Genomic DNA, 27,842 nt, shown 5'->3' on the forward strand with positions numbered 1-27,842 from the left:
CCAAGGGACCTCAGCTGCTCCTCATTTGGCTTCCTCCAAGCCCTTCACCATCCTTGTGTCCTCCTTTGGACTCTCTCTAACAGCTCAATGTCTTTTTTTATGTTTTGGTGCCCAAAACTGCCCCCAGCACTGGAGGTGACGCTGCCTCAGTGCAGAGCAGAGCAGGACAATCCCCTCCCGTGCCCAGCTGGCCGTGCTGTCCCTGGTGCCCTCCAGGACAGGGTTGTCCCTCCTGGCTGCAAGGACACTGCTGACTCACATTCAACTGGCCATCGACCAGGACCCCCAGGTCTCTTTCCATGGCACTGCTCTCCAGCCTCTAATTCCCCAGTCTATATGTACATCCAGATTCTACAGAGGCTGACAGAAACCCAGGGTGTTCAGTAGCTAACTGGATAGAAAAAATGGAGTAAACTGTGGCATGTACTCCCACTTCTCCATAACAATATACTCCTTGCCTTCAAAGAGGAATTTAAAAAACCTCCACAAACCAATGAAAATGATTTAAACTTATGATGGTAATTGCTGTTTAAAATTACTATAGTAAACCCTTGGTTTTATACCTTTGGTTGCAGTGCTTTTGTTTTGCCTCTTGGACAAGTTTAGTAGCTAACTGATTCCATTTAAGCTTTTTTCCAGTAAAGGTTTTTTGGTTTTCTTTACTACTATGATTTTATAACCAATGGGACATAATGAATATGCTTTTATAATTATTATATGATCAAGAATGGTTTGAGTATGCTAGATCCTTTGAAGATCATCTAGTTCTGTCCCCACTACCATGGACAGGGACATCTTGCATTAGACCAAGTTTTCAAAGAGTCAAATCTTGAATGCTTTCAGAAATGAGGCATCCACAATTTCTCTGTGCAACCTTTTCCTTCGGTGTCACCACTATCAAAGCAGAGATTTTTTTCCTTGTATCTTATCTAAATCTGCTGCCTATCAGTTTAAAGCCATTATCCCTTGTACTGCAGGCCCCATTCTCCCTCCCCACCCCCCCCCTTTATTTTTTCTTTCTTCCTTGCAGAAACTTTTGGATTGTCGGGGAAAAAAGAGTTATTTAGTAGTGAATGTATTATACTAGTATATGAATTACACAGTTTGCCACCTTTAAACAGTGAACTTTGAGAATGTTTTTTTTTCTGGAGCAATTGGATTTACTTAATAAATCTTCAATTGAAAAAATATAAAGTAAAACTGTGAAGTAGCCACAAAAAAGTCAAACCCAGTAACCAGATAAATAATATGGTTTTCATGAATCTGCTTAGAATGGACAAATACTTACCAAAGCTTTACACTGAAGGCGTTAAGACTCTTCAATTTGTTGCATAATGGATCTGGGCTTAAGCTGACTCTTTTTTCATGTGTAATGTTCGGTTTTTGGCAGTTTAGTTGCAATTTGCTTTCTTGAAATGAAGTCCTACATAGTTTGCTAGCCTCAGCACAATGTCAGTGCTTATATTTTCTTTGGCGAATATTAATAGTATTCATTTCCAAGAATAGTTAAATGAGCAGAGCTGGTAACTCTAAAAAGACCCACCAAAACCAAAAATCCCCTCAAAAACCAACAAAAACTCCCAAACCTTCCTCCCTCCCCCCAAAAACAAAAGACTCCACTAAACTGTTAAGACAGTGCTATGTAAGAAAAACTCTAAAAACTTAAGAGGTAAGAAACTAAAATCTCAGTAGTAAGGAGCTGACCAGTTCTGCAAAGCTTTGAGATAAACCATATTACTTGAAAATAATTACTCGAAAGGAGACAAGAGCCGAGTATATAGCTTAACTTGATTGTGGGAAATGCATGTTTCCCTTCCCAAGGATGTTCAGTTACTTATATAAAATACAGTATCTCAAATTAAAGAAATTAGGGCCGTAACTGTGAAGGTTCTCATGTTCAAAGGTTGAGATTTAACACCTGAATCTGATTTTAAACAGGTAAAAGTTAAAAAAAATAGTGTGTCTGCAGACCATTGGCTGTGCTGAAAAGATCTTTGATGAAACTGTTATCTATGTAAATTGCCACTGATACATTGTTGAATTAGATGACTTTTTTTTCTTAAAGTACAGGGGTAACAAACATTAACACCACTGCTTTGCCTGAAAATTTTCCTAAGGTTAACGTAATTTAGTCATCATATACAATGTATATGATGAATGTATTACAACGATGCTCATTTCTTGGTATTTTTCTGGAAAATTATGTAAAGCGGTCAGAGTTAACACAACGCAAAGAGGTGTTGAAGTACACAGGAACCCGGGCTAGCTCTGAACGCTCTGGTAGCAATGACAGAGTGGGGAACAGCTGGGGGCTGGGTTTGCCCACAGCTGAACCTGAAGAGCCGCAGGCTCTACAGCTCACACTGCTACAGCCATAGCAGCGATCAGGCAAAGGAGGAACCTTTAGTCTTGAGGTTCCACAGGGAAAGTTCATTCCAGATGAACTAAGGTAGATGAGCCCCAAGCACCTCAGTGCAAGGGGTTAAATACTGTTATAAACCAGGGGGGTATACAGAAAATCAACCAACAGGGAAACTCCAAGGGTGGAGCAAGGGGATTGCATCGTTAATGTGGGACCAGTCAGCATAGGGTGAGGAGAACAAAAGGTCACATGGGCCAATGGGGAGTTGTGGATTAGGGGATTTCCAAGTGGGTATTGCAATCGGGGCATGAGTGGCAAGGAGCATTCAGGAGAAAGGGGCAGGGTTGCCTTGACACTCAGGGAAAGAGGGGCAGGATTGCTTTCAAAGGCAAGGAAGGGACTAGAACAAAGGAAGAGGAATAGCTTGAGCTCTTCAAGGGAGGGTACAATTTAGGGAAAAAACGACTTGGGCAAAATGTGGGGGGATAAAAGAATTAACCACTTAACTAACAATAACTTAATGAAATAAACATGAACCGCAACAAACAGGTGCTCTATTTATTCAGTACAGTGGTCATTTGCTTCTAATTCACTCAAGAAGTGGTACAAAAATAAGACTGGTTACAAACAGTACAGCTTATACTGTATACTGTCTGTGGTGGAGTGTCTGTGCAAACTCTGTGTCACCTGTCCTGACAAACTCTCTGCTGATCAACAGCAGCCGTTCCTCATGCCCATGTTGTGGAATAGCCCTGCAGCATGGTCTTGTCACTAGTGATACTCTAGTTCTTATAGTTAACAGAGAACTGCAGCTTTAATTTCAGTTCTGTAAGCACATATGAAGGTGTGCTTGTTCTTCCTGGTGTCTAATATACCTGTAACCATAATAAGAAACCAAACTATGGATTGAGAAACTGCTTCAGCAAGATATCTCCAAAGAATGTGTCAGTGCTGCTGGCAATCATGTTAATTAATCAGTACATGGACTTCCTTTCAGAGTCAGCAGTCTGTCTTGGCACTTTTACATGGATCTTTGTCGTAAGATTGATCAGAGAGGCATTCTGGGGTTTTAGGCAATCAGCAAATGGAATTTTAACTTGGTGTTTGAAATTATGAATGCTGATAGCTCTGTCTTCCAACTCTGCCTGAGAGTCAGAAAGGAAGCATGTCAGCCAAGCTGTTTAGAAAACAAATTATTTGTTAGTATTAGACCTTGATCATCTTCTTTCTTATGCAGTGTCATCATGTACTTGTGCAGTATAAATATTTCTTGTTTTCAGATCTGGTATAAACACTTTTCAAGTGTTATTGCCATTTTTTAAGTGTCATTGGACTACTTTTAATAATTTTTCTTTTTTTTTTTTCATTTTTTTGGTCCTGTGTGTGGGGCTGTAAGTGCAGTGAACTTGTTCAAAGGAGTGAGGAGGTCATTGACAAAACCCAGGGGTTGATGAGATTTTGGTTTGATAGAAAACCAAAATAGACCCCTCACTCACCCTGATGGTCTTTCTGTTTTACCTGCCAACTTTTCCTTTACTAGACAAGAACAGTGTCTTTAGGGGAGGCTGAGCATCAGAGAAGTGGATGTAGCACAGTGGAGGAAAGCAGCTGGGCCTACAGGTGGGAGAGAGAAACTTCTCGTCCCAGGCTATAGACTTAAACTCTTGTTACAGGTAGAGATGTGTTAAAAAAGGTAATTTCATTGACATCTGCTTTTTAAACTTTCTGTTTAAGAATAGATTCTACAAAGCTGACCTATTTTAAAATAAAATGGTTTTTGAATAAAGCAGCATTGGACTGAATCTCTGTAGGAGCTCAATAGTAAGTAGAGTTTCAGGAGGCAAGCAAGGAAAGTACATTAAAAGAAAAAAGAAAAAGGTTTACATTTCAATGGCATAATTTACCTTACAGGAATCTCAGCCAGGTTCTGCACTACTTATTCAGAGAAAACCACTTTGTGTTTCACAGGGTTTGCTCCTGGATGTTTTTTATAGTTCATGAAAAATATAATTTTTTTTTGCAATACTTAAAAAAACCTTCAAATTCATTATGTACTTTCAACTTCTACGCATTCTGCAATGTTGTTAAAATGTTAACTAAAACTGCATATTAACATAGACATGAAGTCGTAGGAATATCTCTTGTAAATCTTTCACCATGACAGATGTCTAATTGCCTGGTAGTTTTTCCAATTTTGTTTTTTTGGTGGTTTTCAGAAATGCCTTGGAAAGAGACTATAGTTGCGCTGATGCAAGCATGCAGAAAAGGGGAAAAATTATGTACCAGCTGACATTTATGAGACAGAACATAAGCTGAAGGTGGATGTTCCTCGTTCTCCACCCTCTTTTTATGCCTGTGCATAAGACCACACCATAATGAAACTTGATGGCCTTTCATTCTTAGACCTATATAGAGGACCCTATAAAGCAGGTGGAAAGGCAGGCAATTTGCTAGGTCTCTACCCTCAAGATGGTGTCTGCATGAAAAATAAAGATACTGATGAGAAATACTACAGGCTAGCAAAGCCAGATAAAGATGCAAAGACTGTGGACTCAGAGGAAAGGAGGACTTTGAGAACGTTGGTGGGGTTTTTTTGTTTGTGTTTTTTTTTAATTAAACTCTTCATGTTATATAAAAAGAATAACAAAAGCCATGACACCAGAGGGTGAAATTTAAAGGACCTGATGATACCGTTACTAGCAATAGAAGAAGTCTGCTGAGGTAACCGTTGGTTTCAAGGCCTTATTTAGTGGTCACTGCTGTATATTTATTCAAGGGTATTATACAAGGCTGTTAGGGAGTTATATTTGAAGTTGGTTCTGCAAGTCTTTGGCCATCTTCAAGCCACATAGAAAAAGCCTCACCATAAAGCTTTCATTTTTAAAATTATAACTATATAGCAAAACAGAAAAACTCCTCTGCAGGGAGCAGGTTGGCTGAATAAATCACTCTTTGCTCCTAACAGATAAACTAGTCTTTCCATCCTACCACTGAGAAAAAAACATTCACTGCAAGAAAAGGTTTGTTGTGTAAAATAGCTTTTACATTTGCTTGCTGCATCATTTGTTTAGTGATAGTTGCCAATTACTGATTTAATTTCATACCTCATGCAAATTTCCTATCATTTGGTAGATAATGTTGAATCTTAATTCCAGATTAAAAATATTCACAACTTGCCATCACCTTGACAATTACAGTATGGAAATCAACAGTGCCTGTAATTGATGGCATCAAAGGCCTCCTTGCCTTTCTCTGAAATATCAAGGTCTGCATATCAGTGCAGTCTTATGAATCAAGATTTGACCTATAGTAGCATATAATTATGCTTGTGCAGATTTTACTTAAAATAAATGAAAATATGCGTTTATGTTGTTTGAAGTTGCAGAAACACTGTATGAACATTTGCTCCATGTTATTCCACAGCCCACTGAAAATGGTTTTTTTTTTTACTGTGAGTGAATGGTTACATAAATCAAGATCATCACAACCCTGAACAGTTTACTTTAGATTTAGCTGCTCCCTTGAAATTTAAAATTTTGTTTTCTAATTATGTGGAGAACTCGCATGTCATGATCGATGACTGTATCAAATAATTAATTGGCAGGCTTTTCAGTTCAAATTAGTCTAAAAATCCAGAAGAGCTCACATTGTCTCTTTTTTTGTTGCTTTCGGAAATTGAGAGGTCTGATAAGAATTATGTTCTGATATAGCCTCTGTAAAACTGTTGAGTTTTATGCCTTTGTTTAGAACTATCAGACTTAAGACTAAATTACAAAAATGACCAAAATTTAGTGAGTGCTACAATTTACAATGCTCAGACTTGCTCTCCATCGTTTTCTTTTGTACACTAATTAACGGCAGCTTTTTGTATTCACAAATTCTCATGTATAACTGGATGCTTAAGTAGGCTTAGATTTATTCTTAGTGATACAAAAGTCAATTTTTTCATCTTCAAAGCAGATTGGTGTGAGAGAGATTTTCCTGTGGCTATCAGTCAAAGCTATCAAATTTGGCAAAATGTCTGAAGGACAAACAATGGCAGAGAAAAAGGAGGAAAAAGGTGCTTACAAAGGTGACTTTCAATAATACCGTGCTCTTTAGCTCTATCACCAAGTTTCCACCCTTTCTATGTAACATAGTTTCCTTTTGTTCATTTTGCTCATTGATGGTCCTGTGTTTGATATCCCTGTTAATTGTCACAGAAAACTTCTGATACAGTTGACATAAGCTGTGCCAAATTACTGAGCAGAGAACATGACTTGAGGCGCAGAGAGTTCCTGAAAATCCTTGTGTGAATGGCCAAAGGTTTAGTGGTCCCTTTTAAAAAAGTCATGTTGATGGCTACCTCTCTTTAGAAGTCGATGAAACAGTTATGGATTTTTCTAGTCTTACAGTAGAAGTTGACCAATGTATTTGCAAGTACCAGGAATTGTTATACTTTATGTTTGGTCTGGAAATAGAAGTGCTAAATTATATATATTATATTACAGAAGGTTTAAGAGAAAGCCCCTATTGGGTAATGGTACATGGAAGATGAGAGCTGTGATATTAGTACTGCAGCAGCAAACTCTTATTGCAGCCTGTCAGATGCATTTACCAGTGAGTCTTTTCCCTTCTGTGTCTTGTTTTCATAACATTTTAAAGTACATTCTTTGACAAGCATTCAAATGCTCTGTTGCGTGCTGAATGATTTCAGCATTCTTGATTCAGTCTTTTTCTTGAATGAAAATTTACTAGGCTTTGCTGAAGCCAAGAGCTTCCAGTTTGTCAAATATGTCCACAGCTGCATCTACCTTTGCTGTATGTGTGAGTTCTTGTGACTAAGAACCTAAAGAGTTCAAATGGGAGGGTACTTGATTCTGTGTTTGTGTAGTTCTGCTGTTTGAAAATTTAGGAATAGTAGCAGAAAATCCGAGGAACACAGAATCTGAAAATTTACTGATTTTATTCAATTATAAAACCTTAGCAAGGAGGAGTAACCTCTTTCTCTAATTCTTCTTTGAACATTTATTGGCATGACTGTCTGTTGTGTAGGTTGCATGTCAGACTAATGTCAAAATAACTGAGGAATGTGAGGATTCCTTTTGTCTGCCATACAATCTAGTATTAATTTTGAATGTATAAGGTAAATAATTTCATTAAATGTCATCTTAAAGTGATTCATTCACAAAGAAATTTACTTCCTTTCAGTAGTTTCTTATGACATGGCAGTACAGCTTGAGCTCCCTTTAACAGTACTGTTAATATGGATAATAGTGTGCAAATGCACTGTGAATTGGAGGAAGTGGCCTAAATTCTCAGAAGGTCCACATTTTGGATTGCATTTTTTCTTGAGAAGTCGTTTGAGTGGTTTCCCTGCTTCAAACCCTTTACTTTAGAGATATCTTTCTGATTTTATCATTTTAAAGACACAGCATTTTGTTTACCCTACTCTATTATTATTTTCTGGTATTTTTACCACTATTCTTTGTTTTCTGTCTTGTATTTTCTTTGTCAGTTCCTTGGATGGTCTCCTTTTTTGTTGTCAGTTACAAAACTGTGAATACTAACTGATGAGGAGTATGGTATATTGGAAGTAAAGACAAGAACTGTGAATTAGTTTTTGTAGTTTTGTTTGGTTTTGTGGATTTAAAATAAATATTTAATGTTTTTTCATTTTTAAACAAGTACTAATTAAGAAATAGATAATTGCTTAATTCAAAAAGGCATTGTTTTCTAGTATTTGCTTTTTTTTTTTTAATAGTTTATTGATTTTTTAGTTCTGTGTTGCAGTATTCCAGATACAGGGGTGGATTGGCAAATGACTACATTACATTTTACTGGTAAACATATTTATTTGATTTAAGTTAATTAATTTCCTGGATGTTGAACCATCTTGTAGTTAGTTTTTTAAATTAGTTGTAAAGAACTTGATTGCGATTTTGGGGTAGTATCTTGTCTTTTATTCTGTCCAGGAATTGGTGCACTTTTGTGTTTTCCACGATATTCCATGCACAGGTGGAGATTTTTTTTTTTTGTTTAGGCACTATACCAAGAAGTGCAGCTTGCTTCTTTATCTCCCCTTGATCACTTTATTTAGCCAATGTTCCATGCACAGGTGGAGATTTTTTTTTTGTTTAGGCACTATACCAAAAAGTGCAGCTTGCTTCTTTATCTCCCCTTGATCACTTTATTTAGCCAGAGGTTGGCCAAAGTATTGTTAGAACAAAGTGTTCCAGCTGAAGTTATCTGGTTCCAATTCTTCATGTGGAGATAAACCCCCTTTTGTCACAACTGAAGCATAGTTACATAGAAACAGAGAAAAAAATTATGATAGAAACAGAGAAAAAAATAATGACCACATGCTGCATTTCAAGGTCTGACACAATACCCAGAGGCTTTCTTGGGCTGAGCAATGGGCATGGGGCTGTGAATTATCAGCCACCAGTACGAGTGCTGCTCTGGTGCAGTGCAATGTGTGTGACAGGGGACCCTGCCCTAGGTTCTTTGGCTTTTGCACAGCTCTGCAGTTGAGCTGGCTGGTTTTCGTTTTCTCAGGGTCTGATTGACAGTTCATCACTGGTTTCTCTGAAACAACATGCCAGTAGGCTTATTAGCAGTCCTTATCTGCAGTGGGACAGTGAGGAGCTTGGGAAGGAGAGCGTTGACATCCGCAGTAGTTGGTGGGTGATGGTCACCTACAAAACGCTTCTGCTCAGCGTGGTTGCAGAGCCAGTTAGGCATCCACTGGAAATCTGTGAGAGCTCTTCTTCTACCAATGTACAAAGAGTGAATTTGTCTTTAGTGTGGGTGACTGCTAGGTAATCAGGAGGAAGAACCTTTTAGGCTAGGGAGCAGAAAAGTCCCACAAATGTGCATGCACAGATATTTACAGACATATAATGGCAGCCACTTAGCTCCAGAAAGTGGCACATTTTGATAGAAAGTACTGCTATTTTTTTGACTAATGATACTGAATTGGAAAAGTTGCATGTATTTTAATTGGTTATATTGCCAGGCACTGTCCCAGCAAATCTAATTAACTTCAAGCTACAGAGCACCCTTAACAGATGGGACTTTTTGTCTTGTATTTTTTCACTAATTAGAAAATCTCAGTCTTTTCACATTTATAGATTTAACAGAAATTTTCATTTTATTGACAATATGTCGGTAGAAAGTTGAGAAAAAAACCCCAATCTGTATCAAGACAGCAAAATGAAGCTGATATATTAACATAAATTGAAGCATGTACCAAACAGATCACAGCAAAAATACTTTTTAAAAATCTTTCCTCAAATCAGATTGGAACTGTGTATGGAAAAGTACATAAGGGTACTTTTTTTTGTTTGTTTAATTTCTGGTTTGATTTTTTTGTATTTTTGTGTTGATGTCTACTCTAATAGTTCCTTAATTTTAATTTCACAGCATTCCTTATAATAAGCAGTCTGCTCAAATGAGATGTAGTCTGTTCAAGTCTGTGCAAGAGAGCTGAATCTTTTATTGGAGAGAGAAGAAAACAGAGCTTGTGGCAGGGAGACTGAATTTGCTAATTCTCCTTAGTGTGCTTTCATTCAGAGATGTTTCATATTCTATTCCTAGTGACCTATTACATCAGTTACTACAGTCATGAGTAGTTAGGCAAGCTCACAGTGATTCAGGTCTTTACCATGGCTTTTACTTGTCCCTTTCAGATATTCCCAAATTACTGCTCTGATGCATAAATTCAATATTTGGGAACTAAATATGCACCAATTTTGGATTTTTTAACTCTTTGTTTGCTCTTATCTGTTTTCTGTCCAAGAAATGTTTCGTTTTGGATTTTTTAACTGTTCTCTTTTTGCTCTTATCTGTTTTCTGTCCAAGAAATGTTTCTATATTTTTTATCAATGTTATTCAAGTCTGTAAAAAGAGATGCATTACATATGAATGGTATTTTAAAACTATATTTACCATAAGTACAGAATTTTAGTTTTAGTAATAAATTAAAACATTATACTGGGTAGTAGCTTAATGGTACCAAAAATATAGTAAAAATATAGTTCCAGAAAAATTGACAAAAAGTTTGTCTTAGAGTTATTGATACCTTTCTGCTTAAATAAAACCCTTTAATGCACAAAACCCCTTTGCTGTCGTAGGCAGAGCTGCTGCCACTGATGCCATGTCTTGTTTGGGGTCTTGGTAATTGGAGAGCTCTCAGCTGTGCAAGATCCACTGCAAACACCTGTAGTGAAGAGAGTGGTTGCTCTAATGAGTTGACATGGAGTATTCCTGCCAAATGAAAGCAAGAGGGAGAATTGGGAGCCTGAAGAGATCAGTAATATGCTCAAGTCACACATCACAGAATGGTAGGACTAGGGACAATAACCAAGTCTTCTGATTACTCATGGTCATCAATCAGAGCTCATGCTGGACTACTTTGATGTCTTTTGGTTTTAAAATTAATTCCTTGCTATGGATTTTCTGACAGAAGTTCACTGAGAATTTACTGCCCACTGATTTATCAGGTAGTCATTTCTCACTTCCCTTTACCTCCGCTTTTGGATAAACTCAAACTTGTCTTGGAAAATGTAAGTCTATATGAGCTTTGCCGAAGGGGAAAATTTATACAGCAAAAAATCTTGTAAATCTGCCAAAATTTACAGTACTGTTTTTACTGTGTGCTGATGACTAAATTAATTACCGTAAAATTTAATAGCTGATTAACTTTTTACTTAACTCCTTTTTGTGTAATAGCAGTAAACAAAAACCAAAATCATAAAATGTAACTGAATGGAAATTACTTGCATGTAAAATCTTGTAGAAGATTTTCAAGTCTGAGTTTCTGACAAGTTTTTAATGTGGCTATAAAAATTGCAAAGTTTGGATTTAGTGTTTTAATAGCTTCAAGCTGAAAACTAAGAGTTGGTAACTAAGAGTTAGCAATTGAGTAACTAAGTTAGAAATTAACTTAACTAAGTAACTAAGAGTTGGCAATTTTCGATAAGCTATTCTGGATCTTCCATGGTCAAGAAGGTCTTACTTTTATTAAATTGCAACAATTAACTAAGTAACTAAGAGTTGGCAATTTTCGGTAAGCTATTCTGGATCTTCTATGGTCAAGAAGGTCTTTTATTAAATTGCAATAATTGCAGAGATGTGGATACATCTCCTAGAGATAAGCTATTCTGGATCTTCCATGGTCAAGAAGGTCTTACTTTTATTAAATTGCAATAATTGCAGAGATGTGGATACATCTCCTAGAGTCTGCAAAGTAATGCTGGAATTGTCAAGCTAGAAGTAATTGCGAACTTCTGAAATGTAATTTGAAGCAGGTGTATCCTTAGGTTTTTATGGTTTTCATTCCTAACAAATCTGGACAAGCAAATTCTGTCTGTCTGTAAAAGAACTACAATTGATTTCTTATTTGATGGTTAAAGGACATTTGGGGTTAATATTTAAGATATGAGAATTTTCATCCAAGTTAGATCAAAACATCAGGCTATTCACATCTTAGTAGTGCAAATGTTTGTGTAACAAAAGTTTAATGGATCATTGAGGTTTTAGCTTTATGTATATAGGAAATAATTAGTGTTCTCCATAACTAATTATAAATATAAAAACTAATAGAATTTTATTTTAAAATCATAGTTGATAAAACTCAATATCTTATTAACAGAATCCACTGTGTGAATGTAGAAATGAAAACTAAATGAATTTCAGAAAATATTAATAACTAAAAATCTAGTATATTCTAAGGATCACAGTAGCCTATGGGTTGAATAAGTAACCCTAGAATACGAGTTTGAAAGAAGCATTTTTGAAGGACAGAACAGATTGTTGTCAGAAAAAATAAGAACTCTGTTGCCCTGAGGTGTTAGGGGTTGCAGAATTCTGAAAGGTTTTTTTTGTTTTTTTTCACTGAATACTTCCTAATTTAATACTTAATTTGGAGGAAAATAAAAAGGGATTATTATTCCTTTTTGATTTTCTGCTTTGCCTCTTGAGTTCTATGCTATTTTGTATTAATTATGTTTGGATAATTTAATCTTGTATAAGCAAGAATTTGCCTTTGAAACTTCAAAGAGTTCTGTTTCATCTTTCACAGAATGTTCAAGTGTTACAGGGTATGAGACTGAAGTTCCTGCTCTAGAGTCCCTTCATTATTAACTGTAGCCCTCTTGTCTCATGGACCAGCCTTTTTGTTTTCCCTTTTTTGTCCAATAACGCAGTTTTGGAGTTGCAGGGGGAACAGTGCCACCCCTTGGATTATTATTCCTTTGTTGTGTATGCTGGGGCCTGGAAGATGAGCATGTTTGGGAAAGTGTTTCTCAGAGTTGGTGCTTGCCTGCAGTAATATTATGCTGTTACACCCTTATCAAAACTCTCATTTTTTTCTTTTTCTTTTTTTTCTTTTTGTATTTATTATGGATGCCTGAACTTTGACTGCAGTCAAAGCTCTTCTAGAGCATCTTGGAATCAATCAAAACATTTTTACTTTTCCTTAGATGGATTTTATCTGCAATTTCCCTGACTCTTGCCTCACAAAGGCATTCTACACTTTTGTTTAAATCTGGGGCTGGATTTTCTCTGTTCCTTTTTTTTATGAAAGATTTAGGGGTATGCAGCAACTATTCCATGTATTTCCCCCTCTTTCCTTTAATCAGATTGGTGTTTATTTTTAATTTGTTAGTAAGTGCTTAGTCAGTATAACTGTTAGCATATGAGTTCACATTTCTCAATCTTCTACAAACAGCAAGCTATTATAAATTAAAGGATTCTTTCCTTCTGTACAGAAGGGTTATAATAGATGTGTAGCAATTGCTATGTTTTGGCAAATACGTTCAAGTAATAAACAAAGGAAGCAAACTTCTTGCCATGGCCTAGTTAAGAAAGGCAGTAATTCACATACCACTTACATGCTTTTCCCTCCTGATTTTTGTTGCTGTGAATTTGGGGTATGGGTCTATGTTTGTGACACCCCTCTTAGCCTATAAGGTCTCTAAAACAGACATTACCTCCCCTGGCAATCTGGGGAACACTAGAGCAAACTCAGTAATTGTCATCCAGAATCTGAATAACCAGGTTACACTCCACAGTGTTTAGATGGGAATACAGCAAAAATCTTGCATCTGAGAATTACCATATAGCATACAGGAGTTTGGGGTTTGTTAAATTCTATTTCTTTGGTTTTTCTTCAACATGATTGGTTCAGGGTCTGCTTTTTCCACACACTTGATAGTTTCAATTTCAGCTCAACTCCTCTGCCACTTAGCAAAGGAAAAATGTGTTTCTCTGCTAGCAGGAAAAAGAAATGGACTTCAGTGTTCCATTCTCTTCTGATACCCTTTCTGTGATTCTTTGAGACATTATGTATCATGTTAGGTATGTGTTTCAAGGCAATAGAAGAGAAAATAAGCCTTGATTTAAAATCAGATGTGTATATATATACATATATAACAGAAGGGTAATGTTGTAGTCTTGCATACATACATATCTCACTGTTTGGCATTGCCTGGGAATCTGGAGCTGCTTGCAAAATACAGATATTTGCATTTTAGTGGCAGTTACATGAACTGTCACAGAACATTTAAAAGCCTTAAGTGTTTTGAAAGGTCTCACCCAGAATCTCTGTAACATTTAGGCAGCACAGTGATGATTAAGAAAGGGTTGGCTATACCTGAAATGCAAGGCTGATACAGTGTTCTGCTGGGTTTGCTCTACAGGACTCCTTTGGGTAGGAGGCAGTGACTGAAAGTCGTAACTCAAGACTTGCTATATGAAAAGGAAGATGAAAATCCTTTAAGTTTTACAAAGTCCTTGTGTGCTTTGTGAAACTTGAAGGAATGAGAAGAGTGTTTATAGAGTCCCAAATGGATTACAAGTTTAGTTTTTAAAAATTCATTTCCAGCATTAAGTGGCCATCTCAGCATTCTGCAACCCAAAACTCCTGCTACAGGATAAATCTCTTTAGTCCTGTGGCTTTTTTGAGGTTGTTTTTTTCTTCTTTTCTTTCTGCTGTTATTTATAGATTGTTTGCTTTTTATTAATTTTTATTGCCGTTTTCTTTCTTTCTTTTTTTTTTTTAAGAGATACCTGTATTTAATAGTGGCTTTGAGGATGCTGTTACTATAGAAATGATTGCACAGAATGCAGTGTAAAACATTACCATGAATACTTGACTTTAAATTATTTAAAAGTGAATAGTGGTGTTTAAAACTGGTTTGGGAAAAAGCAAAATTTTTGGCCAAAATTATAAGCTCTGTGTTCTTAGAACACTCAGCACTCTTTAAAATTTTGGTTTTTTAAAAAATGAAGACTTTCCTTGAATGGATTCATAATAAATGATGGAGCAGATGTGATTTAGATTGAAACCATGATTGTGTGCAGCTGGGAATATTCCAGCAGGTAGGGCAGAATGTGCATAATAATTTGATTCCCACTATCTTAATTCAGAGAAAAATGGGCCTTGGGATCACTGCTAATCATAGTTTGGGGTATATTGTCAGATAACAATCCACAAGTTCTATTCACCACTATAATTTCTTGTGATGGTGAGATTCCTACCTCATTGATATGAATTTAATAGCTTATTTCACCTTGCAACACCTGTACACAATGAAAGAAGATTCAAACTCTAGATGTTTACAGTATATTAGACATAGGTAGAAAAAATGTTATTTCAATGAATTTCGTGCTTCCATTCTTGAATTTGGACAGATCTCACTGGTTCAGGTGATCATGCATCAGACAAGACAACAGATCCTTGTACTCAGGGAAAATACCCTTTTTCAGATATTCACAAAGTAAAAAAATATGGTCAGCAAGATATAAAAGTAAGGAAAAATTATTTAAGCTTTCAGTTGAATAGTTATTTTAACAATTAGTAGTAATTATATAATATTCATAAATTAATGACTATTTTATTGAAAGGTATGTACATGTTTGATATTGGCCATGCAGAACTTCAGAGTTTGGTTATGTAATAATTATTATACCTTGCTTCAGATGATGCCTTTACAGGGTTGAGTGATAGCTGGGAGCAGAGGAATGTCTACATTGCTTCAGAAAATCTACTTAGAATGAAAAACTTGTGTGTCCCCTCCTTGCACTGTGATCCTCGGTCAGGCTTGTTCATAATACAGCAGCTTCAGAAAGAAGTCTGAAGCCTGTATTGAATCAAGATATTTTTATTCCAGTACTCATCTGTAGCTTTTAATGTTAAGACTGTCAACAAAAGTCATAACTGTCATGATGTGCTGCATCAAGTCTTGCTTTAAACTGTTTGAAAGTTCTCTATAGTCTCTATGGACAGGAGTGCATTCTTACAGGTTTCCTGTGGGTTTCACAGCCACACATGTAAATAGAAGTTTGGTCATTCTTGGTTTATGACCAATGAACGATCCTGGAGGATAGCTCTGGTAAAGACAGATTTTTTTGGTCTCTTTTTAATGCAATAAATTCTATGATAATATATAATGTTTGAAGCTCAAGTAGGACTAATTTTCTAAAGAAAATCAGAGCTGAAATTAAACTAGCTTATGATTTATTTTTGTTGTCTTTTTTTTTTGTATGTAAAAGAATAATTGGTTAATGTTGTTAAATAATTACTTTTTTCTTTTCTTTTGTAGGTTGTCTTAGTCTTCGCTCTTAGTATTGGTGCTCTTGTAATATACTTCATAGATTCATCAAAGTGAGTATTTGAGTACATTTTCCTTTCTTTCCTTTCCTGCAGCAATTATACATCTCTGAATTTCTCCATTCATCTACTTCAAATCAGTGCTTGGTCTCATCGCCTGGGTGCAAAGAACTTTATAATAGCAAAGGTTCTAAAAAATAACTAAAGAATGGGAACAAATACATAAACTAAATTGAACACAGTCACATTGGATCTGTGGAATGGAGAGGAAAACTACTTTGTGTATTGAGATTATACATGCTGTTGCAAAATTACAGTTTTTATATTCATTATGCATGTGCAGAATCTTTCAAAATCAAGACTAGGATAAGAAATACAGGCTAAAAATATTTGTCAGAAAATTGCAGTTTGGAGGAGGAAAAAAGTGTCTGGGGAGACTGACAAGAACACTTCTGAAAACCTCTGCATGAATTAGACAGTACAAGCATTGTATCTTGCATCTCTCTATTTCCAGCTTGTGAGCATGACAGGTTTCTACCAAGATAAGGTGAACTTCTAGTAGTCTCTAAAACATCCCAGTATTTTTAAGGTTTACTCTGATGTTATCATACAGTGTTGTGGTTTTGCCCAGGCATTACAAAGTTTCATCAGGCCTTGTGTTGGTTTGATACAATGAAATAACTCAGACCATATTCTGATAATGTTCATACTCCACCCTTGTGCTCACATCGAGCTGGGCACTGTCAGTGTTGTAACAGGCAGACTGGTAGCCTAAATCTGAAGAAATTAATAAAAAGGGACTTAAAAAAATATTCTTCCTGGAATACAATTCTTTTGGTAGAGTGATATTCTGAAGAATCAATAGCAATTTAAAGTTCTATGATGACATGCTTACTGTTTTTCTCTGAGCTAGTTTAAGGCTTTCCATTACTGCAACTGTTAAGATTGTACACCAGAGTCAGTCCATGTGAGCTTGCCTACTGTCTGTAGTGGTAGTAATAATGTTCTAAAACAGTAATTCTGTGACTCAGAAAATCAGATATTCCACTGTTGACATTTGTACATCCTGATATTTAGGAAGGTGGTGGCTCCAGCAAAAGACATTCTTGGATACATGCATACCAGCTCTGTATTGTGCAAGTTTGAAGTTGTAGATGTGTCAAGTATAATGCAAATAACTAAAGCAGAGGTTTTCTTTGTGGGGAGGAGACAAGTGGTGGGAAAACTCAAGTTCTGTCTTGAGCTCCCTTGAAGTGAGGACAATTGCTTTTCCTTCATAACATTGCAATGAGTGTTTCTGTTAATTTTAGCAATTTTTCTGTAATATGTCACCACTGAAGTACATGAAGTGGTCCCTTTCTGAAGACCTTCATAAAACTTTTTAAAGCAAAGTGGCAAAGCTTCAGGATACCTGATATTTCCAGGTTAAAAATGTGGAATAGATTAAAACCTGTTTTTACTTACATTTCAATGTCAGATCAACTACAGCTATGTGTCAGGGTAATTATTTTGGTGAAACTAGTGGCATATATAATAAATTTTAGGTGCTGAATTTTTGAGTCTGACTGTTTCCCTCAAGGAGAGCAAAGCTGACAACATGGGAGAGTCTCTGAGACATTTAAGCTTTCTTTGGGCTACCCGGGTCACCCAATCCATGTACTACTACCAGCTTATTGACTGCTTGATCAACAGGTGTTTTAACTGTGCATTTCATTTGGTTTTCAGTCAATGTTTAATTTGTGCTGCAGTTTAAATTCAGGAACCTGAAGTTAGCATACTGTACTTACACACTTTTTCTTCAGTTTCTCTTCCTTTCTCCCCTCTTACTCTCCTTTAGTTCAACACACACATCTTGGTCTTTTCTGTGTGGGGTGTTTTTTTGTTTTTTGTGTTTTTGTTTTTTTGGTTTTTTTTGGAAATGCTTAGTGGATTAATTCCTGTTATAAACACCCCAGATATATATATTTTTCCCTTTCCAAAGAGAAAAATTCTGCTTTATTTTATTCTGCTGACCTGACACCCATTTCAACAATGCAGAATCAAATACAGTGTTATATCAGTCTGTTTAAGATCTGCAAGAACATGCTTGGAAAAAGTAATTCCTTTGAGAATTTGGTCAAACAGGAAAGCATGAAGGTAGGGTGAGAGGAATGCTTGTGGTATCCTCAACAAAGCAGCTGGAACGATAAAGACTACAGCTTGCCCAGGATCAGTGGGACTGATAGGCTCTAGTGCTCCCACCGGAGAGATGGTGGCATGCACCAGGGTGTGCTTTCCCTTAACAATGCATTCCAGGGCTGGTGTGTTCTGTCTGGGCCATGGAATCTCACCTCTTAATGCCTCTTACGTGGAGAGTTAGAAAAATTGTGTCTCAATCCAAAGCTGAAGAGTGCTAGTGTGAGCAGCTGTCTAATAGATCTTGGCAGTGATCTATTCACCCATGACCCCTAATCTGCCTATACATTTACAGATACAATGATGGTATGTCCTCATATGAGTCCTGATGACTGCATACCAAAGGGGCATCAAGAAACATGGGAAAAAGAGCACTGTTTCATTAGCTACTGAAGGGAAGAGTGAAAAGGCCATAGAGCTTTTCAAGCAAGCATGTGTCATGATTAATTGTAGTATGAAGGCTGAATTGAAGTATGAAGGTTGTCACAGCTGTGAGAGGAGGGTAAACGAAGAGCATTTTTATGTTACCCAGTTCATCACTCTGACAGACACTCTGGCAGAGTAGTACCAGATGAAATGGCACATCCAGTGCAATGCTCTTTGGAGAGATCTGAGCTCAGAAGATGGTGCAGCTTCAACATCTTCCATGCCAGTTAGTCCTATATCTCAGCAGAGCCAATTAAGTAGCTTTGTGTTGCTGTAAAATATTTCTGTACTGATTCTGTTTCTGGTACAAACTTCGCATTCTGCACCATCCTTCATCACAAAAAATGGGCTTTCCTTAAAGCTTTATATGTTTCTAAAACTATCAAAAAATACCCTACATATCCTCCATATCTCCATACCCCTTTCATCAGTGCTATGACAGGAGAGATAGCACAAAAAGATACTTTTAGCCACTACAAACTATTACTCAAATAATTTTATAACAAAGATGGAAGCATCTTTAAGTGTTGAGACACCTTGTCATGGTTGCAACTTCATTGCTGACATTCTGGCCACTGCATCATTATTCTTCCTTTGGTCCAACTTCTATTATATATATGAAGTACCCCCCTATATATCTGACTGCATGAAAGTTCATTCTTAAAGACAGATACTCAGTTTTGTGTTTCATATTTGCCATGCTGAACTTAATTGTATTTTTGTGTTTCATTCTGTATGCGGATGACTTTTTGAAAGGATTGCGATTGCCTCGAGGAAAACAGTTTTCTTGTGCTTCTTCTGTCTCCTGTGGTATTTTTAGGGTGTTGTCTCTATTATTTAGGGTGAAGCAAGTCTGTCTCACCTATGCTAACAGTTAGACTTTATTATTCCAACCTAGGTGATTTTGTCTACTTGTGTAGTAGCAATTTAGCTGGAAACATGTCAGAGATACTGTACTAGAACTTGCCTAACAAAACAATGCAACATGAGAAGTTTGGTTTCTTGTTTTGGATTCATGTTGGTTTCTTGACATTGTATGGGAATAAATTAGGAAGGAAGGATGCATTGGAAGTCTATGTATTGTGTTTGAGAAATTTCCTGTGTGACAGCACAAGGAGAAAAGTGTCATCAGCAAATTCTCTTGGAAAGTCTTGCTAGAATTTTTTTTCCTAAAAGCAGCACTTGGTTTCAAGTCCTTTTATGCATTCTCTTGTGTTGTGGGACCATTTGAGGCTGAGTTGTGATAGTGTACTGTGTTTGGCTTTCCTGCTTCTTTGCTTCTGTGTTTTGTCTTTTGAGAGACATTTGATTTTGCTAAGCAAAATGTTCTACAAAAATACTGCAGGCTTGGTGAGGATGATTTATTTAGATTTATTACAGATACATTGTTACTATCCAGGAGAAGTCACATTGTTTTCATTTGTGTAGTCTTTGCTACCCCTTTTACAGACATGTATGAGGTATGAAGTTTATCTGACTGGTTCAGTAAGTCTCTGTAAACAAACACTCAAGTGGTTTCAGATACCAATCTCATTATCATTACAAATCGATAAGCTTTTCCATGTTAACTGGAATAATCTGCAGAACATTTTGGATGATTCTTTCTCGGTTTCATGGCCCTTCAAGGAAACAGCAATTTTAATTTAATTTGTAAATCAACAATGCTACATCTGAATTTTAAGTGGATCTCATTGACCTGATGTATAAAAAAATGAAGATGAGTCTAATAGGATCAGAAATCAGTTCATAGAAAAAGTTCAGTTTGAGCTTCCATTTTAATATAGTTTCCAGGTTACAGTTTGTTTTTCTGAATGTATTATTTCTTTTCAATTTGCAAGACATAGAAAAGTAAAAGATTTTTTTTCTCAAGTAACAAGTTTTAGGGCTATGCCGTACCATTTTTCTGAGTACATCCTGTGCAGTTCATGGTTCTGTACTCTCAAGTATGTATTTACTAGTGTTTTGAGTGTGCACAGATTTTACATAGCCTTTCAATCTTCATATTTGATGAGTTAAGTAAGTAGGACTTAAGCAGGAAGTTTAGTACAATTTATAGTGAAATCTACTCATGCAAAAGTATTTTAATTATGTTTATAAAGTTTGTCTTAGTACACTCATTAACCACACTAAGTGGCTACAGGAGGAGCATGCCCTCATGCTAAGTACCCAGCAGAGTTAATAGATATATAGTTTTTGGTGATGCATGACTAAGAGATGTAGAAGTTGACTTAAAATTCTGGGATCTGGTTCAAGGAAGTGCTGTTAGATTATGTTTACCATTGCTGAAATGGCTAAAATTACAATGGTCTGTGTCTTGGCATGTAGATTAAAACAGTATTGTTCCCTGCATTCTTGGGAGGAGAGTCTCCCACAATACCATGCAGTCGGTGGCATTGTAAAATTTTAAGATTTTGCTAATTTTCATTTTGCTAGCACTGCATCTGTTTCTGGCCATTTCTGTGACCTGATAAATTTTGTTCCATGCTGAAGGAAATCCAGTTATATGTGTTATTTTCACTTCTTTTTTACACAAAAAAGGGAAAAATAAACTTTAATTCCCTTTAGTTATATTAACTGCTCACCTGTTAAATGGAGTGATAGGTGTAATTTTCTGATTCAAAGAAAATTTAGCTTAAATATATAAGTGAATTTCTTGTATTTATTTTGAAGTAACTTGGTTTTTTGTTATAGAACAGAATTTTTAACATATTAAAAATTTAAAATATTTAACATAATTTAACAATTTTAACAGAATTTTTCATACTGTACATACTCAGCAAATCACAAAATCTGTAGTTCATAAAACCTCAGTACATACCATTTAAACTGATACATCATTATATAGGATTTTTGGTCATAAGTATTTTAATTTTATCTTTACTGTGCTTGTAGTCGGTACTGAGCGTACACCACTATTGCTTTAATTGAAAAGTGATTTCCAGAAGAAAGCCTTATTTGTGACAATGAACTTTAATTTTCTTCAGAGCTCTGCAAATTTTCCTGGGAAAGTGTCCATAGCTAAGATTCATTGCTTTCATTAGCATGCTACAGAGGAAGCCAGGTGGGTGTGCAGCTCAATGCATGGCCTCTGCAGGCAACTGAATGCCAGGATGATTGAAGGTCTTTGTTAGGCACAGATGGTGTTAATTATGAGTCAAATCCAGCAACAGCAGTGATATGATTATTATAAGGCAAAAACCAAAAGAAACAGGCCACAGTGGAGGCAAAAAACCACCTGGTAATGATTGTCCATGTGTTACTATGCACTTGCTTCTCTAGGACAAAGGGATTAGGTATGATTATATGTCTCCTAGTTTTGTTGTTAGACATTGTCCCTTAACCACCAATTGTGTGTTGTCTTGAATTATTAAAAAAAATCTGGATGTAGTGAGGCATACTGAAAAATTACATGCATGATTTATGTACTATCAGTCTCTTAGCTCAGTATTTGCATTCATTCTCTGAGATGTTCAGAGAGCTTGAGCTTGGCAAATTATATGCAGATAGAATTTGTAAAACACTACCTGAACAACTCCTCCAATCTATTTAGGAGGTTATAATAATGAATAAAGGGAATTCGTCTCTATGAGTTTATGATGTTAATGAAATAACATTGGATTACACTGATTTTTGCTAGTGGTACTGAATCTCTGGTTAGGCAATATGGAAATATTCTGAGTTCTGTAGACAAACCACTGTAATTAAGTTTCTGTTAATCAATGCCAGTAGTTTGTGTTTGCTAAATAATGAAAATGAATTGTTGCAAATGAATTAAATAAGCAACATTGTGAATGATAAAATGGCAAACAAAAATAGAGTTCCTTTCATAATAATTGACAAATCAAGCTCTGGGGAAAGTTTTGGGTATTGTTTTTATTCCTTGGTGTTCTAAAGAAATTCTTAGTAATTGTGATCACAACGTTGATGATGAGATAAATTCCAGTGGGATTACTTTTCTGAAGTGTTGGGCCTTGTAAAAGATCTCAGTGACTGTCACTGAGTACCATTAAGTAGAGTTTGGCTCTCTTTTCTTAATTTGTGAAGGAGGCTCCTTCAGGTATTCATAGGGGTTGGTAAGATTCTTTGAGCCTTTGTCAGACCAAAGAGTCTCTCAGCCCTTCTCATATGACAGGACTCCAGTTCTTTAAGATCTTTATGCCTTTCACTGGTCTCACTCCCCTGTGCCTGTGTCTTCATGCTGGAGACACATTTCCTAAAGCAGCCTGGAAAATGCTGCTGAGCTTCTTTACTGCAAGAGCCCACGGCTGGCTTAGAGTGAACTTCTCAACTCAGGTCATTTTCTGTGAAGCTGCTTGCCAGCTGCAGCCAGTTGCATGCAATGCTAAGGAATCACTGAAGTTCAAGTTTGTATAATTTTATTATCCCAAAAATAAGTCAATAATTTAAAATAGCAAAACTTTGTACATGCAGTGATATTTACTGACTTTATTTGTATGAAAATGTTGCTAGATAGGCCTTTAAGTAAATATCTGTCACTTAAATTAATGTGTTTATACTGAACATAGCAGGCTTAAGAGTTTGATCATTAAATAGCTAAGTCCTCACTTTTTCATAAGCAAATTCTTATATGGTTTAAATTCTTGTCATCTCTCAGACAGATGAGAGTACTGTATTTCAGGAATCAGATCCTTCTCTTTTAAGGGTTAGGTGGAATGTACTAATGTTTTTTTAAAAAAACATTTCACGATTAGTTTTTCCTTCTCCAGTTTCTAGTTAATTGGCAGAAATCTGATTTCAGTATAGGCAAAAATCTGTACCACTGGCACATTTTTAAGACAACGCTTTTTAGGGGATTAAGACATGCTGCTCTCAAGTTTCTCTCTTTGAAGAATGAATGGAGGAAATTAATTGGAAATGGAGGTCTGACTTAGGTGTTGTCTAATTTGAATAGCTTGTTAGCTGTATTTACATTGCAAGGCTTTTTCAAAGAAGCAAGATTTTACGCTAAAATGTCACACCCTGTGTTGTAGGGAGGGCAGATGTGGGACTGTTCCAGTAGGGAAGTGGAATGGTACTCAGAGGTGTTTGGAGAAATAATAATTGGTAACTTTGCAGATTTAGTTTGGAACTTAAGGAAAGTTTCATAGCTGTGACAGTGGGGAAATAGTGGAAAAGAGAATCATAGGATGATGGTGGAATTTCCTGCATCACTGGTGTTTGGCTTGTACAAATTATACTTGGTGATGTTTGGTTGGTAATATGTTGGAATATCTGATTATTATGTCTTCTGCAACGTAAAGCTGATTGTGTGGCCTGGGAGGCTAGAAGGAAATAAAGACCACATTGTTCTGAAGGTCTAAGCCTGCAAGAGTGTCGAGGGTCTATACAATTTCAATCTTACAGGAATATTTTTTCTGCCTAAAACTGCCATGGATAAAAAGTGAGCATTTAACACCTTCATCTTTTGTAAGGCAGTTTCTTACTGATATTGTTATAAACTCAGACTCTCAGAAGACAAATGGATCCAAGCCCAGGGAAGATGTGTGATCCTAGCTCAGGGCATACTCTGTTTTCATCATACGTTGCTTTGCAGTTCAAAGCCACAATTACTTAGATAAGACTTTGGTCATTTAGTGTGGCTGATCTGTTTTTTTGTTGGGGTGTTTTGTTGGTTTGTTTTTGTTTGTTTGTTGTTTTTGTTTTGTTTTGTTTGTTTTTACATCTGGAGGCTGTGTGTAGACATACAGCAATGTTTTGGAGAATTTCATGTTTGATGGTAGCATTTTATTTCTTACCTGACAATGAATAACAAATACAACAAATATGAAGTACCACGAGGTAGAAAATTATTTTTTCCCCCCTACTGTGTTCCAAGTCCATTCTGACACTGTATGTTATGACAAGTGGCATTTATTTATGGCAAGTGAGTTTACTGCTTATTCTGGAGCTGTTAGCAAGAAATAAGTTTAAACCTGTATATTTGGACTTGGATGTTATAATATGCTTTTGAGTCAAATTCTTTTCTCTCTGCTGAGGGGTGGTTTGGTTTTGTCTGCTGTTATGCTTCATTTGGGATACCTGAACTCCTTAACGTAGTGGGAGCAAGGCTTGACAAAGGCTGTAGGAGATCTTTTCCCTCACTTGCCATTTTTTCTCGTAGCAAGTGCCCGTTGTTAAAGGACATTTGAAAATCACAGGTATTCAACCCTCTTATGTGCCAAACTGCAGCTTTCTTTTCCAGTGAATTGCTTCTGCTTTTGTGTACTGAGAAATCCAAAGGCATCAGGTTAAACATCAGGCTGAAAAAGAACTGCAAATTGACAGCTGCTTCTAGTTGATTCCTGGCAGTTTTCATTGATTTCTAGTTCTGTTTTGGGAAGATGATTCCCATCTGCTCTGAATTCTATTAGCTTCTGTAGGGCAGGATCTCACAGTTTGATTTGTGCAAGAGTAAGGTGTTTCACCTGAAGGTTCACCTGAAAGTAGATGTCAGGCATAATCAGGCATGTTTAGAAAACCTTACTTCTAAATGATGTTTTAAGTTCAGGAGTTTATCCTCTGCTGCCCTGCTTGCATAAATCTTGCATTAGTTTTGATACCATATGCAATTCATATCTTTGCCTGTACTCAATTTTCTGAGTCAAGTGAAACCAGTGTTAAAAGTTATGTCTGTTATCTAAAAACCCCAGAACCAATGTCCTTTTTAAATTTTACTCATGACTATGGATAAAAAAGTTTTGTAATAGAACATCTCAGTTCTCATACCTGTGGTTTGCTAGTCTTTGAAATTTATATTTATTTTGAAAATTATATTTGTTTTGCAGCATTACATATAATGTAGCATCTGAAGCACAAGCTTGCTTGCTGGCATGAATTACAATTTACTAATTATTGTCTCTGAATAATAATTCACTGTTTCTAGAGCATCAATAAAATAAGCTTATTGAAACTGTTATGCTTACATACACATTTTTTGAATAATGACTTAGATCTGACTTAAGAAATATGATAAAAAATATTTAGATTAGCATTTATTTGCTTAAATTTAATAGCTTAGGTTTCTGGTAACTTTCACTGGAAACAAGTTCTCAGGAAACCTGTCCTGTGTTGGTTTTCACCACCTACACAATAATTTTGAAGGTCAGTTTGTGTAAGGAAACTGTATAAATCACATTTATGGCCTGCTTAGTTTCACTTCTCTGTTTTCATAAACTCATACTGTGTTGCTTGATGTGTTTCCAGTATTGCTACGGGAACATATTCTTAAATTACAATTCAAATTCTTTCAAAACCCCCACCAGTGTATAAGTGATATACAGGGTAAAATCTTTTTTTTTCCTCTTTCGAAATGAATGTCTCCATTTTTTTGTTGCATCCCAAAGCATCTGACAGTGCATCTGCAAATATTTTGTCCCATGCTTATTTCCCTGTAGACAGATTAGTTGTGCACACTGACCTAGAAGCATTCTTCTTTAGCACTGGACAAATTCCCAAACTACATAATCTAAAAGAGGAGATAACTCAGACGAGATTTTAAAAATACCAGACCATATAGCCATTATCAAAACATGTCTTGCATGGAAAATTGCTTTTTAGAGTGGAGTTAAACATATAATGAGCCTTACCCCGCTGCTTTTTAAGCTACAGACACAAATAAAGACGTGACCTCTTCTGCTTTTTTTCCCTCCCTTTTCTCCTGACAGCTTGACAAATTGTAGCTTTTGGGACACCCCAGTAGTTGATGAGTCATTTCTGCTTAAAAATAGAATTCCTTGCAGCAAGGACACCCATTCCACTTTTGACGCATGTGTCATTTCTGACAGAGTCACAGGGCCAACTGTGCCATGTTAATTAAGCAACCAGGAGGAAAAGAGCCCTCTCTCTTCAGTAAATACCAGAGCTGGAATCCAACAATGCTGGAAAAAAGAACAGGGAATTCCCATAGACATGAACATGAATACCTGCAGGCTTTCCTCCCTTCCCTGTTCTTTGTGAGCATTTTGAGTCCTTTATAGATTCCTGGTGCAATGTAGCAAATATCTCTGTCCCACCTTTCCAAACCCTGCCTTTTTTTTTTTTTTTTTTTTTTAAATCCTCAAAGACCTGACAGAACACTGGCTTCACAAAGAGAAATGTAAGGTCTAATTACTGTGTACAGAAGAAAATTTGTAATGGAGCATTACAATATTGTTATCTTTTATTGGTGAGGCACAGAAATGGTGCTGCACGAGAACAGTGATAAGCAATCAGCTCTGTTCAGCACCAGGTATATGTGATAGAGTACCCTATACAAGCCTCAATAGGAGAAAGTATTAAATACAAGTGTGATTAATATTAAAATGGCAATTTGTGGCATTGTAGTAGATCTTGCTCACTTTAACATTCATAAAGTTTTTATTACTCCTATCAAATCTAGTGCAATTACAGGGAGTAGAGCAGGCTGTTCTTTAGCAAGGTTTTCAGCTTGTGGCATATTTGGTCGTCTGCTACTGGTGGGAATTATTTGGCCTCAAAACTGGGGGCCAGCCCTTTGAGTGGAACAATTTTATGGTGCATAAAGCCATATTGCTACAATGCTTTTTCTTAGAGATTTGAAGATTTGTTTTTCTTACAGGTTTTGTACTTTGATAAGCATTAGAAATAGTGAATTTTATGCAAGCTCAGCATCCGTAAAGTAATCAATTTTCGCAATTCAGGAAATGGCATGAGTTTGCTGGAGACTGCGATACTGTAAGATTCTTTAAGAAATGTGTGTCTGATGCTAATAGCCCTAAAATATACTGCATTAGCCATATGTGTTCTTGCTACCATTCTGAGCCTTTACATTTGTCACCGTTTTGAGCCTAATATTTTCTCAAAACAAAGGGATTTTCTATTTTCATATTATTATTTAAATTTTTTCTTAATTGTACTCCATCTCTGCTGGAAAATACAATTTTTCAACCAAGGTGGCTCAGTTTCTATCCATTTATGTGATAAAAAGGGAAATCTAAAAGTAACATTATATGAATGATCTTTTGGTATTATTTATATTTATACTGTTAAACAGTATTAATTCCGAGTAAAAGGTGACATATGTATCTGAATTCAGATAACTGATGGCTGGTTTGCTATTCAGAGTCATATAAGTCACAACACTCATGAGTGACTTAGATTTTAAAAAACAGAAGTAGATACTGGTGTCAACAGTCAGTATACTATTATTTAAGGAATATCCATTCATCACTGCAAATAATCTTTCTGAATAAGACTATTACTTAAATTCTTGTAAAGCTCTTCGATAACTTAATTTTAAACTCAAAATTTTCCCACCTTAAATTTTAA

At 36.2% G+C, this 27,842-nt stretch overlaps 1 protein-coding gene across 42 annotated transcripts in view; it reads left to right on the top strand.

Annotated features, from left to right (window-relative positions):
* The window catches only part of KCNMA1 (potassium calcium-activated channel subfamily M alpha 1), a 421,949-nt gene that overhangs the window by 178,425 nt on the left and 215,682 nt on the right, over positions 1-27,842 (top strand). For all 42 annotated transcript variants that reach the window (XM_039727452.1, XM_039727454.1, XM_039727456.1 and 39 more), the window contains exon 3: positions 15,949-16,010. In XM_039727452.1, coding sequence (XP_039583386.1) covers positions 15,949-16,010 — 62 coding nt within the window. The remainder of the gene's footprint in view (positions 1-15,948; positions 16,011-27,842) is intronic.

Source organism: Passer montanus, unplaced genomic scaffold (assembly GCF_014805655.1).
Source record: "Passer montanus isolate IOZ18808 unplaced genomic scaffold, ASM1480565v1 scaffold61, whole genome shotgun sequence".
Classification (NCBI taxonomy): Eukaryota; Metazoa; Chordata; class Aves; order Passeriformes; family Passeridae; genus Passer; species Passer montanus.